This window comes from Bubalus kerabau, chromosome 1 (genome assembly GCF_029407905.1).
Source record: "Bubalus kerabau isolate K-KA32 ecotype Philippines breed swamp buffalo chromosome 1, PCC_UOA_SB_1v2, whole genome shotgun sequence".
Taxonomy (NCBI): domain Eukaryota; kingdom Metazoa; phylum Chordata; class Mammalia; order Artiodactyla; family Bovidae; genus Bubalus; species Bubalus kerabau.
In genome coordinates, this window is record NC_073624.1 from 20,844,676 (window position 1) to 20,865,129 (window position 20,454).

The 20,454-nt window shown below is 41.9% G+C and overlaps 1 protein-coding gene across 1 annotated transcript in view; it reads left to right on the top strand.

Annotated features, from left to right (window-relative positions):
* The window catches only part of A2ML1 (alpha-2-macroglobulin like 1), a 48,665-nt gene that overhangs the window by 2,508 nt on the left and 25,703 nt on the right, over positions 1-20,454 (top strand). Inside the window, exons 4-17 of the mRNA XM_055570152.1 lie at positions 245-297; positions 5,025-5,045; positions 5,771-5,930; positions 7,092-7,176; positions 7,871-7,997; positions 8,866-8,980; positions 9,771-9,880; positions 11,481-11,648; positions 13,335-13,559; positions 16,239-16,299; positions 16,827-16,972; positions 17,659-17,808; positions 18,350-18,544; positions 20,095-20,188. Of these exons, the coding sequence (XP_055426127.1) occupies positions 245-297; positions 5,025-5,045; positions 5,771-5,930; positions 7,092-7,176; positions 7,871-7,997; positions 8,866-8,980; positions 9,771-9,880; positions 11,481-11,648; positions 13,335-13,559; positions 16,239-16,299; positions 16,827-16,972; positions 17,659-17,808; positions 18,350-18,544; positions 20,095-20,188 (1,710 nt within the window). The remainder of the gene's footprint in view (positions 1-244; positions 298-5,024; positions 5,046-5,770; positions 5,931-7,091; positions 7,177-7,870; positions 7,998-8,865; positions 8,981-9,770; positions 9,881-11,480; positions 11,649-13,334; positions 13,560-16,238; positions 16,300-16,826; positions 16,973-17,658; positions 17,809-18,349; positions 18,545-20,094; positions 20,189-20,454) is intronic.

The window sequence follows — 20,454 nt, forward strand, 5'->3', positions numbered from 1 at the left end:
CCCTAGGATTTATATTTGCTCCCTCTTCTTTGAAGCAGATTCCATCCTGAACTTTCAAAGTCAGGAGCTGTGACTGTTGGGGCGTTAGCTGTCTCTCAGACTCGGTTTTATTTCAAAAGTAAAACCTGGTAGGATTTTGCTGACTCAGAAGTATGTATGAGGAAGCAAAAAGGTGGAAAAAAGAAAGATTCTGAGGTAGGGGGGTGGGGAATCTCTTTTGCTAATGACGCCCTTTTCCTTCTAGTGCATTTCCGTATCGTCACCCTCACCAGCACCTTTGTTCCAGTGAACGACCAGGTAAGAGTTTCACTGGGAAGAAGGACCTGGCAAGGGAACGCGTGAGGGCAGACTGGAGCATGAGGGAGGAGAGACTCTTTCCAGGGGAGGAGGCCCTTTAGAAGCAGAACACTTGTGGGTTCTACAGTCAGGGAGCTAGTCCAAATCTCCTAGCCCCCATCTGCCTGAAAGCAGGCAGCAGCATCTTGCTCTCAGGTTTGACATCTGAAAGCATCAGTTAGGTTAACATTCTTAAGAGATGGTTCCATTTGCCTCTGTTAAGAGCTTTTTCAAACGTCAAGACGTTCCCTCCAGGAGTGACACCTAGTGGCTCTGCAGTTCAAATACTAAGAAGTAATTCACGAATACTTTTAACAAAAGGAAGAAATAAGGATCTTTTTTTTTTTTTCTTCTTCTTCTTCTTTTTTACTATGAGGCAAGGTAATTTATAGCATAGACAATTTTCTTAAGGCAACGTTCTGTGCCAAAGGTAAAAATGCGGTAACATTTGGCGAATACTTAAATTTTCCTCGAACAATTGGATCACTAGAATCACAAGTCATATGATTTGGTTTGCTCTGAACTTAGCACTTGTGTCATTTCTACAAGTGTTTGAAATACTGGGTTGGCCCAAAAGTTCGTTACGAACTTTTGGCCCAACCCAATACCTCTCAGACACCCCCAGCTACCTTCTTTCTCCTTCAGTCACAGCCCATGTGTTCAAATGAAAATTTTAAAGATAGTCATGGAGAAAGCATTGCTTATATTTCCATCTCCATGTTCCCAGGCTGCTGTTTCCTTTCCTGATGTACAGGGAAGCTATAAGTTTATTGTTGATCAGTAGCCTCCTCCAACCACTACTTTCTTTCCTGATTAAGAATTGGTTTTTTAGTTTCTCCTTCCTATCGCCTGTATTCTTTCCTTATCACTTTGGTATAATATTAAGCTGTTGTTTAGTCGTTCAGTCATGTCCGACTCTTTGTGATCCCATGGACTGTAGCCCACCAGGCTCCTCTGTCCATGGGATTCCCTAGGCAAGAATACTGGAGTGGGTTGCCATTTCCTTCTCCAGGGGATCTTCCCGACACAAGGATGAATCCCAATATTCTGTTTGGTGTGGATTCTTTACCACTGAGCACCTTGGAAGTTTTTATTCTAGAGCTGGGATGAGGGTCAGTTCAGTTCAGTTGATTAGTTGTGTCTGACTCTTTGCAACCCCGTGGACTGCAGAATGCCAGGCTTCCCTGTCCATCACCATCTAGACGAAAGGGTCAAAGTGTGGCCACAGCGAGAGTTATTTTAGACTGTACTTCCCCCTGGATGTTGATCTCATTAGCTACCCCTCTTACATTGTCTTGCCTCTGTTCAAATTGTGCTGAATTACAAGTACTCTGATTTCTGTACTTCTGTGCTCTCTTTCTGTTGTCAAATTACTCTTTTCTCCACATACCTTTTCTCTAGTCAGCCCCCACTCCAAGTTGTAACTTGGAGCCCTGAAAATCTTGAAACACTGAATTTGGAACTCCAAATGAAACATTGCAATTAACTAAAAATGTTTTACTAAGAAATGGAGTGGTAGGACTCCCCTGGTGGTTCAGCGGCTAAGACTTCACAGTTCCAATGCAGGGGGGCCCAGGTTCAATCCCTGGTCAGGGAACTAGATCCCGCATGTGGCAATTAAGAGTTTGAATGCTGTAGTTATAGATCCCACATGCTATAGCTAAAGATTCCCACATGCTGTAACTAAGACATGGCACAGCCAAATAACTTTAAAAAAAAAGAAAAAAAGAAGGGGAGTGACAAAAACTGGGAGTTTACAGAGTTCAATATTTCATCCTCTAGCAACAAAAGTATACATGCTAGTAACTGATTGTATCTAGCTTTGTTGCTTACCTAGTTATTCAGAAACTTCAGGTAGCTTCCAATGAAAATGCTACCTTTCTGGTTGAACACTTACTGGTGTCCAAAGCTGCTTCTTGACTCTTTAAAAAAATGATTTTGTTCTCGAAGGAACTGTTTTTTTTACCCCCTAGGATTTATAGCAATGGCAGTAATCTCGGTGACACTTGCCTTCTTATCATGTATATAGCCAGGTTTGTGCATGTCCTATTTTTCCCTTTAGGAAGAGGGGCAGAATGTCCCCCCACCATATCCCCCAGCCCCAAATGTACCACTTGGGCATGTGGATTCTTTTGAGCTAAAGGCTGGGTTCACCAAGAAAAGAGCTGTTACTGAGATAACTTTTTTCCTTCCAGTCTTATTGAGATGTAATTGACATACAGCAATGTATAAGCTTAAGGTGTACAGCATAATGATCTGACTTATATACACCATGAAACAATGACCATAGTAAGTCTAGTGAACATCTGTCATCTCATATGAGAACCTGCCTGCTATGTAGGAGTCACAGGTTTGATGCCTGGGTCAGGAAGATCCTTTGGCGGAGGGAGTGGCAACCCACTCCAGTATTCTTGCCTGGAAAATCCCATGGACCGAAGAGCCAGGCAGGCTACAGTCCATGGGGTTGCGAAAGAGTTGGACATGACTTAGTCACTAATCAACACTCATCTTATATAGATACGAAATTAAAGAAATAGAAGACAATGTTTTTTCCTTGCGATGAGTAGTCCCATTTAAAAAATTTTGCTTGTGTTCCCCTTACCTGAGGAGACATCTCCAATAAAATATTATCAAGACCAATGTCAAAGAGTTTACTGCTTATATTTTCTTCTAGAATTTTATGGTTTCAGTTCAATTGTTTAGTAACATATTGGTTAGACTCGATGTTTTTTTTTTTTTTTGTAGTTGATTTTTAGTCTCATAGTGTTATGGTTGAAAAAGATTCTTGATATGATTTCGGTTTTCTTAAGTTTATTGACTCTTTTTGTATTCCATCATGTGTCTATCATGTTACAATATTCCATTTGCACTTGAAAAGAATGAATATTCTGGTTTGGGATGAAATACTCTATATTATATAGAATGTTCATTTGGCCTAATAAATTGCCAAAGGCCATTGTTTACTTACTGAGTTTCTCTCTGAATGCCTTGTCCTCTGATGTACATGGGGTGTTAAAGTCCCCCACTATCATTGTGTTACTGTTAATTTCTCCTTTTATGTCTGTTAATGTTTGCTTTCTTTAGGTGCCTGTATCTTTTAAAAAGAATATCTTAAAGAAAATATTATTATAACACCTGAGGAAATTAACAAAAATTATTTAATATTTTTCATATAATATTAATTTCTGTTTTCCAACTAACACATTTTTTTTTCCAAACTAAGCTCTGATCAGATTCATGCATTATATTTGGTTGTTACATTTAAAAATGTTCTCATATTCTAAACTAATCCCCCTTATTTTCTTATTAGTTTGACTTTTTTGAGAGAGAGAGCGATGATGTCAGCTAGATGACTTATAGAATGTTCCCATTATGGAATATGATGTTTACTTTTGAGGAAGCCTAGGTGGCAGGGCTTCCCAGGTGACGCTAGTGGTTAAAAAAAAAACAAACAAAAAAAACCCACCTGTCAATGTAGTAGGCAAAAGAGATGCAGGTTGATTCCTGGGTTGGGAAGATCCCCTGGAGAAGGGAATGGCTACCCACTCCAGTATTCTTGCCTGGAGAATCCCATGGACAGAGGAGCCTGGTGGGCTATGGTCCATAGCATCTCACAGAGTCGAATACAACTGAAGCAACTTAGCATAGCAGCATAGTTGTCTTATGGAATATCCAATAGTCTTGATTTGCCTGATTATTTCTTACTGTGTAATATAACTTGTTCTTTTATCTTCTGAAGGCAGTTCTGAAGTCTTAATTAGGTTTAAACTAAACTTTTGGTTAAAATATTTGGTTAAAAAGATAGATAATGTTGGGAACCTCAAATATATCTCTTCAGGAGGTACATAATGTCAGCTTGTCCCATTATTAATGATAGTGAGTTTGATTACTTAGTTAGGGTGATGGCAGACTAATTTCTCCAGTGTTAAGGTGTGTCCTTTTTTTTTTTTTAATTAACGAGTAATTTGAGGTGACACTTTGACACCTAGCACAAGGACTTATTCTACAATTAAACCTAGTGGTTTTTGTGTCCATTTACTTGAGGAAATGACACATGATCCTTTGATTGAGCTATTTCAAACATTTTTAAAAAATATATTATTTTGCATTGCTTGAAAGTAAGATTCTTGCCCACTGGTGTTCAGAAAGTAGAGGAGGAGGCTAGGAGATAGTTGGCTCCCAAGAAGAGGTTCAAATATGAGGGAGTCTCCAGAGAATGAGATGGTAGATAGCATCGCCATGATTTGATGGACATGAATTTGAGCAAACTCCAGGAGACAGTGAAGGATGAGGGAGCCTCATGTGCTGCAGTCCATGGGGTCACAAAGAGTCCGACACAAGTTAGTGACTGAACAACCACCACCACTACCAGATACTAATACTTTCTTTTAGGACTTGTTGTGAAAAAACTCAGTCACAGAGCGTTGAAGGATGCTGAGGGTCAGAAGTTCCATTTCTTCAAAGTTTTTGGAGACTGGCAATCCCTTCAGGAAAGCTCTTCTTTCTCCTCTCCTAACCAATAAGCCTTTGCCCTGTTGTTACTCTTACCAAGGCACGAAAGAGCCATTTAGAAAGGAAGGGGTAGGCAACAGAGAAAGAGAGAAGCCTTTGTGAACTTTTTGCTTTCAGCAAGCCTACCCTTATTGCTAGGTCTGCTTTAACCCTTATTATCTGGTTTTCCTTTTCAGTACTCCATTGTGGAACTGCAGGTAAGTAGAAGTTTCTTTCTTTTTTGCTGTCCTCTATGGAGAAGGTGGTTGGTGCTAAGCCCCAAAGCCAGCAACAACCGTGGGATCTTGGCCCAGAGCCTGAGACTTTGCACTGGCCCCAAGCGCCCCGATTCCACCTAAGCTGTGCATGTTCTCCTGCCTCTGCCCACCCCGCCCCTCAACCTCTGTAAATAAGGACAGCAACCTCTATAGTGACGAACCTCCCTATTCTGATTCCTGCGACTTCTCTGTGCTGTGTCAGTCCAGCAGAGCTTGGTTCTGTACTCCTTAGTCTTTGGGATGGCTAATATCACAGACAGCCACTGAACATGACAAGGATACCTGTGAGAAGTGTTAAGAGGCAAGAATTCCCCACAATACCCCCTCCATTTTTCCATCAAATTAGCTCTCTTTCAGGTATCTTACAGTCAGTCTTTCAGAGTTACCTGTCTTAAGGGACCAAGAATTAGCATTCTTTGTAAAGAACATCTTACATAAACAGTGTTATCCTGGATAACATTCTGAAACTGGATAACATTTTAAAGAACCTAGTCTAACTATTTGAATCCACCGAGGTTTCTTTTCTTCCTGGATGCAGACCACAGGGGCTATGAACAGCGAGTGGGATTCTTTACCCGCTTTTTGCTTCTTTACCTGCTTTCTGCAGTGCAGGGTGGGAATCAAAGAGGCAAGCATGTCATGAGATTTCTTTTTCTTGGGCACAGGATCCAAATAACAATAGGATTGCACAGTGGCTGAACGTGGTGCCCAAGCAAGGCATCGTAGACCTGTCCTTCCAGTTGGCACCAGAGGCAACGCTGGGCACCTACAGTGTGGCCGTGGCTGATGGCAAGACCTTCGGGACCTTCAGTGTGGAAGAATATGGTAGGTGGGAGAATTGGTAGGTCAGAGTGTTGGACATGATCTTGTGTAAAAACCAGCAAAGGTCAAGTGAAACTTACTATGGAACTAGGTCAAAGATGGCAGAAGAGTTTACTTCCAGTGGAGCCTCATCACCAATCCAATGGACATGAACTTGGGCAAACTCTGGGAGATGATGAGGGACAGGGAAGCCTGGCATACTGCAGTCCATGGGGCTGCAAAGAGTCAGACACGACTTGGTGACTGAACAACAACAACAAGATACACTCATTGTAACACATTAGCATAAGCTAAGTGACACACCCACTAGCGCCATGACAGTTCCCAGGCTGACCATCAGAGATAAGAAAGTGGGCTGTGAACCAGCCTGCAAATCTCCATCTCTTCCCCAAAATAGTTGGATTACTCTTCCTTCTCATTAGCCTATGAAATTTTTGCTGTTGTTTAGTTGCTAAGTCATGTCCAACTATTTGGTGACTCCATGGACTGTAGCCCTCCAGGCTCCTCTGTCGGTGGGATTTCCCAGGTAAGAATACTGGAGTGGGTTGCCATTTCTTTCTCCAGGGGATCCTCCTGACCAAGGGATCAAACCAGTATCTCCTGCATTGGTAGGTGGATGCTTTACTGCTGAGCCACCAGGGAAGCCCAGCCTATGAAATTACCTAGCCCATACAAACTAACCATCCCATATTTTCATGCCTCTCCCCTTCTGAGATGGCTCACACTCTGTCTGTGGTATGTGTTTCTTTTTAAATAAATCTAATTCTTACTTTAAAAAAAAAAGGGGATTATTTATTCATTTTGGTGCTAAATCAATAACTTTGGGAGGATTTTACCTTAATAATGCCCCATTAATTTAATTAGCTGGGCTTCCCAGGTGGCCCTAGTTGTAAAGAATCCTCCTACCAATACAGGAGTCCTGGGTTCCATCTCTGGATCAGGAAGATCTCCTGAAGTAGGAAATGGCACCCCACTCCAGCATATTCTTGCCTGGAAAATTCCAAGGACAGAGAAATCTACAGTCCACGGGGCTGCAAAGAGTTGAATGTGATTGAGCAATTTAATTAGATAATTATTATCACGGTTTTATATCCCTCTGTTCACTACCTGTGTAGTCAAACTTTCTTCCTCTTCATTTTCCGTCTCTCTTTCCACTCTTTCCAGTGCTGCCTAAGTTTAAAGTGGAAGTGGTGGAACCCAAACAGTTATCAGTGGCAGAAGACTCTTTCTTAGTGAAAGTTTGTTGTAGGTAAGAATCAAGCTCTGGATCCATTGAGGATGAAAGCTATATTGGGAGATGTTGTGATCGAGTGTTATGAGGAGAGGATTGTGGAGGTAGTGGTTAAATCTTGTGATGTTTTATGTGGCTCAGAGTCACAAGTTCTGCAAAAACACACATTTTTTAAAAATTGTTTCTTATGTGGACCATTTTTTAAAAAGTCTTTATTGACATTTGTTACAATATTGCTTCTATTTTATGTTTTAGTTTTTTGGCCATGAAGCATGTGGGATCTTAGTTCCTGGACCAGGGATTTAACCCGCATCCTCTGCATGGGAAAGTGAAGTCTTAACCATTGAACCATCAGGGAAATCCCAGGGACACATTATCTAACTGCATTTTTGTGCTTACTTGCCTCTGCTTTCTCAGCTGGCATTATTGGTTTAGAGTCTACTTTGTGCAGAGCACAGTATTGAATCCCATGGGAAGTAGGAGTAAGGAAAAAGAAAGACACTGTTGTCCTTTGGGTGGTATTTATTGTGCAAAGGCAATACTCTAAAGCTTTGAGTAAAGCAGAGATGTGAATGAGAGCTGGAGAAAGGTGGGACTGTCAAAGCGCTTTCAGAGATGGGCATGCGAAAGAAAGGAAAAGTGTTTAGGGGAGGAGGGCCTGGATCACAACTGGACCTGCCCCTCTCTGATTCCTCATGCTTTTCTGGGTTAGGTACACCTATGGAAAGCCCATGCAAGGAGTAGCGCACGTATCAGTGTGTCAAAAGCCATATACTTACGGGTATCTGGATCCAGAACGGGAACATTTACCTGACAGATGCAAGAAAGTCTCTGGACAGGTGAGTAAAACAGGATGTAGGAAAGGAACCTTATTCTTATGTCCTAAAGAGTAAGTAAGCACCAATATAGAAAAGTGGTTAAAAACACCCAGAGTAGAAATAATTTCATGTGATTAGTACCTCATTCCTAAAGAACACAGAAGTTTTTTTATCCCCCCAAAGATAAAGCTCTTTTAGAATCTGCCTTGGGATCAAGAGATTAACCTAAACCCTTGGAAGATACAATTTTCCTGTTCTGAAGGTGGTTCTTTTCTCCTTCTCATATCTTGGAACTTCCAAGTCATGTATGGGTGTATGCTTCATGTTATGGAATACCTTTCTATCTTAAAGATGGAGAAACTGAGAATTTCCTAGTGGTCCAGTGGTTAGAACTCCATGCTTTCATTGCCAAAGGCCCAGGTTCAATCTCTGGTTGGGGAACTGAGATCCCATAAGCCATGTGGCATACACACACAAAAAATTGAGAAACTGAAGTATAGAGATAAGAAATAATTTTCTTCTACAGGACATCATGAGTTAGAAGTAGAGATTAGGGTCTTCCCTGGTGGTCCAGTGGTTAAGAATTTGCCTTCCAATGCAGAGTATGTGGGTTCAATCCCTGATCAGGGAACTAAAGATTCCACATGCTGCTCAGCAGCTAAGCCTGGGAGCTGTAACTATTGAAACCCTGCACCACAACTAGAGAGCCCGTGTACCCTAGAGCCTGTATAATCACAACAGATAGCCTGTGTGCTGCAATGAAAGATCTCCTATGTCACACCTAACGCCAGTGCAGCCAAGTAAATAAATAAATTTAAAAAGAAGTCGAGATTAGGTTATTCACCCTCTTTCTTCCTCTCTCTCTCTCTCTCTCTGATTGCCTCACTAGATTGACAAAGCAGGATGCATCTCAACTTCTGTGGCCATGTCCATGTTCAACCTTACTGGGTATTTTTACAGACAAGACATCAATATCATGGCTACTGTGGTGGAGGAAGGGACAGGTAAGTGGGATGCTCCTTGGTTCATTAAGAAAAGGGAAAGGAAAAGAGTTGTCCAAGAGAGAGACCTTGTATAGTCAAAGCTATGGTTTTTCCAGTAGTCATGTATAGATGTGAGAGTTGGACCATAAAGAAGGCTGAGTGCCAAAGAATCGATGATTTCAAATGGTGGTGCTGGAGAAGACTCTTGAGAGTTCCTTGGACTGCAAGGAGATCAAACCAGTCGATCTTAAAGGAAATCAACTTTGAATATTCATTGAAAGGACTGATGCTGAAGCTGCAATACTTTTGCCACCTGATTCAAAGAACCAACTCATTGGAAAAGCCCCTGATGCTGGGAAAGATTGAGGGCAGGAGGAGAAGGGGGTTGACAGGATGAGATGGTTGGATGGCATCACTTACTCAATGGACATGAGTTTGAGCAAACTCCCGGAGTTAGTGAAGGACAGGGAAGCTTGGCGTGCTGCAGTCTATGGGGTCGCAAAGAGTCGGACATGATTTAGTGACTGAACAACAACAACAACAACTCAGACGACTCAAGACTAGCCTTCATCAGTGCTTAGAAGGGACTCCGTTCTAAGTTCACAGTCAATGGGAAATGTCAGATTTCATCTGCCATCCATTCCCTATTTCCCCAAAAGTTTGGGAAGGAGGAGTTGGTTTAGATCTTTGGTCAGAATGATAGTCATCTTCTCACTTCCTGTGGCACCATCCTTTCAGGTAGTCTTATGTTAAACATGAAGATGAGGATGTTAGGTATTTAGATCATCATACATCTGGTTTCCCTCTGCAGGAGTGGAGGCCAACATCACTCAGGATATATACATTTCTTCACAAATGGGATCCATGACCTTTGAAGACACCAATGATTATTATTACCCCAATTTCCCCTTCAGTGGAAAGGTATGTTGAAACTCATCTCTGCTCAGACAAAAAATGCTTAACCACCCTGTCAACTCCTTTCTGAACACATATTAACTTAGCATTTTTCTAAGTACTCTATATGTATTCACTTTAATCTGTACAACAGTCCCGAGTTAGACATTATTATTGGCCCCATTTGACAGACAAAAAGGCTGAGACACAGAGAGGTTAGTGAGGTTAGGTGATTTTCCCAAGGTTATACAGCTCGTAAGTGGTAATTATGGTCGGAGCTGGGCAGCCTGCCTCTGGAGCAACAGTCCCCAACCTTTTTTGCACCAGGGACCGCTTTGTGGAAGATGTGGGGGGATGGTTTAGGATGATTCGAGTGCATGACATTTATTGTGCGCTTTGTTTCTATTATTAGTACATCAGCTCTACTTCAGATCAGCAGGCGTTAGATCCTGGAGGTTGGAGACCCCTGCTCTAGAGTGTGTGCTTAATTCCTGGCACTGTGTGTCCTTAATCTCACATGAGATGGTGCCTTAAATACTAATGTGACTTCAATGACCCTCCCAATGCCAGGGGTTCACCTCCTCCTGCGTCAGTCTTTGAATTTTAGAGCTGCAAGTTACCTGGTGAGATCCTCTAGTCTGAGTTTCTGCATCTAGGCAAGGTTAATATCAAACTTCCTGCCACAGCGAGCCACTTATGGCTCCTTAAGCATCGTCTTTAGAGATTTAAAAAATTGAGGTGTCTTCTCTCTGATTCCTAGCATTCCATAATTGTTGAACACTATAGTATTGTACATATTCAGATCTGTTATTCCTTGGTCATCTCTTCTTTAGACCAACAGTAGATCCAGACTGTCTTAGAGCCTAAGGATTATACAATTTAGGAGTGGAAGAGGATGCTCTGTAGGAAAAGGAAAGCAAAAAAATATACAGAGCTTTGGCAGTGGGGTATGAAAATGAGGGGCCCTGATGTTTCCTAAGCCATGTGGCAAATCTACTTCTTTTTTGATCATTCATTTGTTTTTTTAACATTTTATTTTGTATTGGGGTATAGCTGATCAAAAGTGTTGTGATAATTTCAGGTGAACAGCAAAGGGACTCAGGCATACATATACATGTATCCATTCTCCCCCAAAGCCCCTTCCCATCCACTGTTACATTATGCTGCCACATAACATTGAACAGAGTTCTCTGTGCTATACAGTAGGTTCTTGTTGGTTATCCATTTTAGATATAGCAGAGTGCACATGTCCATTCCAAACTCCCTAACTATTCCTTCCCCACCACAACCTTAAGTTGTGAGCCTCCAAGTCTGTGAGCCTCTGTTTTGTAAGTAGTTCATTTGTGTCATTTCATTTTAGAGTCCACATATAAGGGATGTTATATGATATTTCTCCTTCTCTGTCTGACTTACTTTACTCAGTATGACAATATCTAGGTCCATCCTATGTGTGGCAAGTCTACTTCTGCTCCAGGTCAAGCTACTTCTGTGTGTTTCTCAATTCCTCGTAGATCCTCATTTCCAACTCTTCGCATCACATTTATCTTCTTCTGGACTCTTTCCTGAAATGTCTCCTTAGAATTTTGAATGTACTCCAAAACTTACTCTAATGACCTTCACCCCTCAGATAAGAGTTAAGGGCCACGATGGCTCCCTCCTCAAGCATCATTCAGTGTATCTGGTGATTCATGGAGAAAATGGAGACATCAACCAGATCCTAACTACTGACAACAACGGCCTCGCTGCCTTCAATCTAGACACGGCTAATTGGAACGGGAAAAGCATTTCTCTGGAGGTAAGCACTGGGAGTTCCCCTTTACAGCACAGAAGACCATCTGAAGGAAAACTTCAGAATGTCCTTGTTTCTCTCTCTGCCCTCCCGGTAAGTCCATCACCCCACTTAGTTACCAGTTCTGCCCTCCCCTCGACAGAAAGTTTCTCTTAGACACCACCATTTAAAATTCTCATCAAATAAATGACCCTTCGGATAAAAAAAATTGCTATTTCTATTAATTCATTTTATAACTTAACTGCCTCTCTATCTGGTTCTCTACTTGAAACCAGATTAGGGAGGAAACAATGGTTCAGAATCATCTTCTTCCTCTTACTCCCCCTTTCCTTCTTCTTATTACTCATAAAAACAGCAAAGAGAATTCTAGATTTTGCACAGCTTGGAAGGTTATTTGTACCACTTATCAATTGCTGCTTCACAAACAACTGCAGGGTAATTCCCTGGCTATCCCGTGGTTAGGACGTGCTTTCACTGCTGAGGGTGACGGGTTCAATCCCTGATCAGGGAACTAAGAAACCAAAACAAAAAAAACAAACAAACTACAGAACTTCAGTGTTACACAACAGGAAGTATTTACTGGTCTTGTACCTGGGTAGTCTGATGGCGGCTCTGCCCATCTTGGTGGAGTTCCTTATGTCTGTGGACCAGTTGACTGTAGGCTTGTACTCCACACATCTCATGATCTGCGGAGACAGTCCAGGTATACCAATGGTTCAGTGGGTAAAGAGTCCACCTGCAATGCAGAAGACACAGGGGATGTAGGTTCGATCTCTGGGTCAGGAAGATTCCCCTGGAGGAGGATATAGCATCCCACTTCAGTATTCTTGCCTGAAAAATCCCATGGACAGAGAAGCCTTGGTGGGCTACAGTCCACAGGGTCTCAAAGAATTGGACATGACTAAGTGACTAAGCACATACCCATTCTCATGGCAGTGAAGAGATGCAAAAGCAAAAGACATGCAAGGACTTTTCTGAGCCTCTACTTAGCTCACATATTTGAATATCCATTCCCCAAAACAAGTCACCTGGTGGGTCCACAGTTAGACCAAAAGGGTCTATGATTCCCTGGTAGAGGATGTTGCTATGGGGAAGGAGGAAGAACTATAGCCCATAAGCAAATATGTACTATTTCTGTTGTGACTGATTTGCCTATTTCTGTACTCTAGGCATCACTCAATCACTCCTCTTAGAAACGATTATTTTCAGTCTTTTTTTGTATGTGACTGTTCGGCATGTAGGATCTAGTTCCCTGAGTGGGGATCAAACCCATGCCCCCTGCATTGGAAGCATGAAGTCTTAGCCACTGGACCACCAGGGTAGCCTGATATTGATTGATTGCTTTTCAGTATTATTATCCTCTGTATCTAGTTTTCTTAATTTGAGATAACATTCTTTAATCTCTTAGTCAAACTTGTCTCTCCTTTGCATCAGTGTGTGAAGGTATATTATTGACAATTTTCTATTACCTGACAGTTATATATCAGTCCTTACTTTACACCCTGACATACCAAAATGTTGCTGCAAGTCACCACTATTACGGAGTCCTCAAACATTCTTGGTTGGACCTCTAGCGAAATATCTACACGCCACTGTTAGGGAGTACAGATTTGAGAATCACAACAGCCCTACTGGGTTGATATAGTTGGGGTACATGCCTTTAAAGGTCTTTTTTTTCTCTCTCTTTCTCAGGGAAGGTTCCAATTGGTAGAAACACATGATCCAAAACAAGTGCCTCGTTACTACCAAAATGCCTACCTGCACCTGCAGCCCTTCTACAACACGACTCGCAGCTTCCTTGGCATCCGTCGATTGAGTGGCATCTTGGAATGTGGCCGGCCCCAGGAAGTGCTGGTGGATTACCACATCGATCCGGCTGATGCAAAGCCTGGCCAGGAAATCACCTTCTCCTACTATGTGAGACTGGGAGACGGGGACTGGAAGGAAAGGGAATAAGGACAGTGAGTCAGAGCAAGTGAACAGTCTGGATAGAGATATAAGACAGAACTTCCCTGGTGGTCCAATGGTTAAGACTGCTCTGCCAATGCAGGGAGTGCAGGTTCAGTCCCTGGGTGGGGAACTAAGATCCCACAGGCCGTGCAGTACAGCCAAAAGAGTTTTTTAGAAAGCTGTAATGCAAGCCATATAGGTAATTTCTAAATCTTTATTTGCCACATTAAAAAATTAAAAGAACAGGGGAAACTAACTTTTAAAGGATATTTTATCTAACCCAACATATGGTCATTTCCACATGAAATCAACATAAAAAATCATTAATTAATATTTTACATTTTTTTGTTTCAACCATGTAGCAAAGTATGCATTAGAAATTCAAAGTATGTATCTAATACTTAAAGGAGTTTGGACAAGTCACATTTCAAGGAATCCAGGAGTCATATGTGGAGAAGGCAATGGCACCCCACTCCAGTACTCTTGCCTGGAAAATCCTATGGACAGAGGAGCCTGGTAGGCTGCAGTCCATGGGGTCGCCAAGAGTCCGATACGACTGAGCGACTTCACTTTCACTTTTCACTTTCATGCATTGGAGAAGGAAATGGCAACCCACTCCAGTGTTCTTGCCTGGAGAATCCCAGGGACAGGGGAGCCTGATGGGCTGCCGTCTCTGGGGTCGCACAGAGTCGGACACGACTGAAGCGACTTAGCAGCAGCAGCAGCAGCAGCAGGAGTCATATGTGCCCAGTGGCTACCATGTTGATATAGGTATAGAAGACAGGAGGACATGGGTAATAAGGAGATTTTGAACAGGAGTCCAGGGAAATTGTGTGAGGAAATAATACTAGGAATTAATGAGAAAATGTTGCTGACAAGGGCTGAAAGGGAGCTGGGTGGGTGGGTGGGAGGGACTGAGGAGAGGATGCGGACTCAGAATAAATTTCCTTATGTGTTTCATTGGTCAGTGTTTTAAAATAGATAATATAGGGTTAACTTTGATAGCAACTTTGCTGGAGAAATATGATTACAACTTGTAGTCTGAAAAAAATGTATAAAGACAAGCAGTTTGGTGCCTTGCCTGGTGGTCCAGTGGTTAAGAATCTGAGCTTCCATTGCAAGGGGCATGGGTTTGATCCCTGGTCAGGGAAGTAAGATCCTGCATGCCCTGCTATGCTGCCAAAAAAACCCCCCAAAAACAAAAAGAAAAACCAAGACTAACAGTTTTACTGGTCACCATGAGTCCAACTCCCCAGGAAGCTCTCAAGAACTGGATTCATGTGAACCTCGGGTTTGATGGTCCAGAGTTTTTTTATTCCCTTATCATCTTCTTAAAGTCTGAGAGAAACTTTCTCCCCCTAAATCATTTCAGTGTCTCCATCAATCTAAAACAATAATCCAAATAACAAAATGAGGAGGGGTGGGTGGGAAATAATAAGGCAGAGTTATAATATATGTACTGAGTTCAGGACAGACGTGTGGGAGGCTTACGAGAAAAGTGGAATTGGAGCAGATCAGTGCGGACTTGACTGAAGCCTGAGGAGCTGGCCTACTTAGAAACCATTTCACTGAGTTCATTTTCAGGGGAGAGTGAACCGGAAGGGAGTGATAAAAAGAGATTTCTTGCCAGAGAGTCAAATGTCAGAGGACTCAAGACAGTTCAAGATGTATTCATTTCCACTGAATTCTTTTAAAAAAGTTTTTATTTATATATAGTTGATCTACAATGTGTTAGTTTCAAGTATTCAATTACACACACACACATAGGTATATATATTCTTTTTCAGATTCTCTTCCCTTAGAGGTTATTACAGAGTATTGAGTAGAGTTCCCTATGCTGTACAGTAGGTCCTTGTTGGTTATTTATTTTATATATAGTAGTGTGTATATATTAATCCCAAATTCCCAATTTATCCCCAACCCCCCCACCTTTAACTTCCACTGAATTTTGAATTGAGTGATAATTTTTTTAAAGTTGCAAAAACAGAAACAGACTCACAGAAATAGGGAACAGATTTGTGGTTGCCAAGGGGAAAGAGACTTGTGGGAGGGATAGATTGGGAGTTTGGGATTAGCAGATCCAAACTATTACATATAGAATGGATAAACAACAAGGTCCTATTGTACAGCACAGGGAACTATATCCAATCTCCTGGGATAAACCATAATGGAAAAGAATATTTAAAAAAGAATATATATATGTGTATAACTGAGTTACTCGGCTGTCCAGCAGAGCTTGGCACAACATTATAAATCAACTGTACTTCAGTAGAAAAAATTGTTTTTTAAAAAAGGTTGTAAGGATGGATTTTAGTGGACATTATGTTACAGGGATCATAAAAGAATAAAACCTAGAGATCTTCAAGAAATGGTGTGAAGAATGGTTTCTGGTTCCAAAGCCATGGTGGCCTGTGTCTCCTCCCACCCACCCCCTGGTCCTTTGCAGACCCCCAGCTGGAGGAAGAGTCATCAGGATTCTGGGTACCATCCAACATTTGACAAACTGAAGGATGCTCCACAGAGTACTTACCTGGACTCCTGAACTATGAAAGAAGCCTCTCCTTACAGAGAGATGTAAGGATTGGACCAGGCTAAACTCCTCTAACTTCTATGTTGTTGATGATTTTTATTTTTTCTCTTCTTTAGTTAATAGGGAAAGGAAATTTGGAGATGGAGGGGCAGAAACACCTGAAGTCCGGGATGAAAGGTGAGTGTTCATGAATCTCTTGGGAGACTTAAACTTTAAATTTCCAGTTGAATTGGTTTATAATGCTTTTCAGATCTCCTTTGTGGTAGTTTCCTTCTACTTTTTTGTATATTCATTCTATTAATTTTTGAGAGTTTGATCTTGAAACTCCAACTGAAAATCTTCATTTGTCTACTTAAAAATACTTGCAATATATAGTGGAACTACATGTAACTTTGTTCTGTGTTTTCCAAGTCTCCTGTAAATTTACATTACATTTGTAATGTAAAATTGTTTTTACATTAATTCAACAAACAAAAAAGAAAGAAAGAAAAAAGAAGAGAGACAAGAAAAAACTTTAAACTTCTAGGAAACAGTTCTTATACTAGAAGCAAGAGCAGGAGTAGCAAGAACAGAACAATAACCACAGATCAGAAAAATGAGGAACTTGCCCGCGGCTGGTTCAGGGAGAAGTGCAGGCACAGGCTGGATGTCACTGGTGGGCGAGCGTGTGCTCTCATGCCTGAAGATCCCCTCTTCTCTTTCAGGACTGAAAGGCTCCTTCTCTCTCCCACTGGTCTTCAACTCCAGATTAGCCCCTGATCCTTCCCTGGTGGTCTATGCCATTTTTCCCAATGGAGGTGTCATAGCGGACAAAATCCAGTTCTCAGTGGAGATGTGCTTTGACAATCAGGTAAAATGGCAGTTAAGGCGGGTGAAGGAAAGGTCTGGGCAGAGAGAGGGAGCTTGTGTATCCTGGGGGTGGAGGGAGATAAGGCAGGGCCACTGGGGAAGGCAGGGGATAATGTTGAAGTTGGATGTCATGTTCTGTATCTTTAGCATGGTTTGTTGAACTGTCTCTCCTTCTTCTTTTAAAAGGTCATGCTGGGAAGTCACATGTTCTATAGACCTATCCCATTAATTCTCTTTCTACTTTCCGTCTTTTAAACTTTCTGTATTATTCTACTGTGCTGCTTACTTTTTCCAACTGTATCACAAGACACCGCTTCTAAAGGGCAAGACTTTACAAAGAAAAATCAGTATAAAAGTGAAGGACTTGGGGGAATTCTCTGGCAGTCCACTGGTTGAGACTTCATCTTCCAATGCTGGGGGTTTGGGTTCAATCCCTGGTCAAGGAGTTAAAATCCCACATTCTTCATGGCCAAAAAACCAAAATATTAAACAGAAGCAATATTGTAACAAATTCAATAAAGACTTTAAAAATGATCCACATTAAAAAAAAAAAAAAAAGACAAAGCAACTCTAAAAAAAAAAATGAAGGAGTGGGCTAGGGACCGTACTTAGGGGTTATGGCTGATGACTGTTTCTCCTCCTCTCCAGCCTAACCTGATCTCCATGTTGTCCTTTTCTCTTCCCCAGGTTTCCATTGGCTTCTCACCTTCCCAGCAGCTTCCGGGAGCAGATGTGGACCTCCAGCTGCGGGCAGCCCCTGGGTCCCTGTGTGCAGTCCGGGCCGTGGATGAGAGTGTCTTGCTGCTTAGACCAGAGAGCGAACTGAGCAATAGCTCGGTGAGTGGCCTGCTGACATGGCAAGAGGGGGTCGACAGAGAAGATAGACTGGCTGCATCAGGATAAGAGATGGATTCCAGGGAACAGGAAAGAGAGTCTCAGGGAAACAGTGCCTCACACAAGGGGGAGGCAAGGCTGGTGTGGATATGAAGGTAGAAATGATGATATGGGAAATTCCTGGAAATCCAGTGTTTAGGACTCAGGGTTTTCACTGCTAGGTTCCAGGTTCAATCTCTGGTTAGGGAACTAAGATCCTGCAAGCTGCTTGGCATGCCCCAGCCCCCGAAAAACACAATATGAGAAGGGCATGGTTAATATGATCATAGGGATCAGGAAAGATGAAATAGGAGATAAAGATCAGATTATGAGAAAAGATGAACTAGAGGAAAGGGCTTAGGATGGAAGAAATTCTGGAGTAATGAGGACAAAGAATACAAAGACAGTAAACTGTGCCACAGAATCTGAGAGAAGTGATTTCACTGTGTCAATATTTCATTTGCTTAAGAAAAAAATATTAATTTCCTTTCCTGTCTGTTCTCAGGTCTATAGGATGTTCCCAGTCTGGTACAATCACTACCCCTATCAGGTGGCTGAATACGATGAGTGTCCAGGGTTTGATGGTTGGAGCGTTCCACAGCCCCTTATTGAGCCAGTGCCCGAGGAGCGTTGGAACAATCGTCTTGCCATGTGGAAGCCTTGGATCTCTGAAAAAACAGACCTTTTCAGTTTTTTCCAGGTGGATGTTCTTACCCATTTTGTTCTCATAGAAACAATGGTGGTGGGAGGGGGAAAGGAAAGTCCATATTGACAAAAGCATGTGGGCTCAGGTGGGCACTGACAGGGGCAAAATCTTGAAAGAAACTCCTGGTGGGCAAGGAGCCTCTCTTGGTTCTTATGCTTGAAGAAGTTTCCCACATGTGAGGCTATATACCTATCTTCTCTCTGGGGTCTGCAAACATTGACTTCCATGGGATCGGTACAGAAGGAAAACACACACACACACACACACACAAAGAAAGGAGTCCAGAAAAAGGAGTCCACACAAAGAATAGGAGACCAGAAGTCTCCTATTATGAAAGATTTTGCATTTTTTTTATCAGCAAAGTTTTGGGATGCTTTGGCCCATGTCTGGCCATTGGTTCTCTGAGGTCCGGAAGCAGGTCTTGTTCAATCTTTTTGTTCTCTCTAATACTTTATCCTTCAATATATTTTTGAGCCTGATCCACTCAATATATTTTTATTTAATTGATCAAGCTGATATGGTCTCTGCCTTCAGAAAATTCATTTCAAATCAAATAATAAGGATACAGTGACTAATATTCGGAAGAAGTATTAAACATATCGAACAATGAAGTAAGTGGAATACTACTATTTAGCCAAAAAAAGGAATGAAATCTTGTCACTTGCAACAACCTGGATGGACCTTGAGGGCATTATGCTAAGTGAAATAAGTCAGATGGAGAAAGACAAACCTTGTATGATCTCACTTATATGTGGAATTTTAAAACAACAGTTAACAACAGATTCATAGATACAGGAAAGAGACTGTAGTTGCCAGAGATGGGAGATAGGGGGCGGGCAAAATGGGTAAATGTGGTCAGAAGGTGCACGCTTCTAGTTGTGAAATAAACAAGTCTTGGGAATGTAGTGTACAGCATAGTGACTGTAGCTAGTGATACTGTACGTGGTTGTTTAGTTGTTCAGCCATCCAACTCTTTTACGACCCCATGGACTGTAGCCCGCCAGGATCTTCTGTCATGGGATTTCCCAGGCTCATGCTAAAGTGGGGTGCCATTTCCTTCTCCAGGGTGTCTTCCTGACCCAGGGATCAAATTCCTCCATTGCAGGTGGATTCTTTACCTCTGAGCCCCTGGAGAAACCCAATGATACTGTGTAGCATACTTGAAAGTTGCTAAGAGAATAGATCTTAAAAGTCCTCATCACAAGAAAATAAGTTTTTGTAATTATATATGGTAATGGATGTTAACTAGACTTATTGTGATGATCATTCTGCAGAAACGTATGCATATGTGTGTATATACATATGCATAATACATACATATATATGTATATAAATACAATGAAATAAGTTTTCACTGAGAGACTTTCATGCTGGCTGGAATAGAAGTGAACCAGTCTTGGTGGTTGGTATAGGTCTCACAATTAATAGGCAAAGAATGTGTTGGTTCAACCCTTTGAGGGTGAAATTTCTAAGCAGTAGCCCTTGTAGTAAGGGAGAGGACCCCCTCTAACACTTCATTCTCTGGTCCCTTTGGTGCCTATCAGAACGTGGGCCTGAAAATACTGTCCAATGCCAAAATCAAGAGGCCAATAGATTGCAGTCACCAGAATTTAAGAGACAGGTTTACGATGGCTGAAGGTAAGCTGCCTCTGATTCACTGAAATATTTAGAATCACGAAACTCTGAAAGCTCCCTCTTTGCCTCCTCTTCTTGCCCTGAGCCTCTAGCCAGGATGATAATGGATTGTGGGTTATAGATGCAGGCAGTTTCCCCAAGGATTTCACTCTCTTTCTATGGGGAGGGCTTTTGAAGCCTGAAGTTCTTATCTATTCATTCTCTGGCCAAACGTCCCCACCTGTCACTTTCCCCAGTAGCCTTGTGACCAGTCAGTTCCTCAGTGGCCC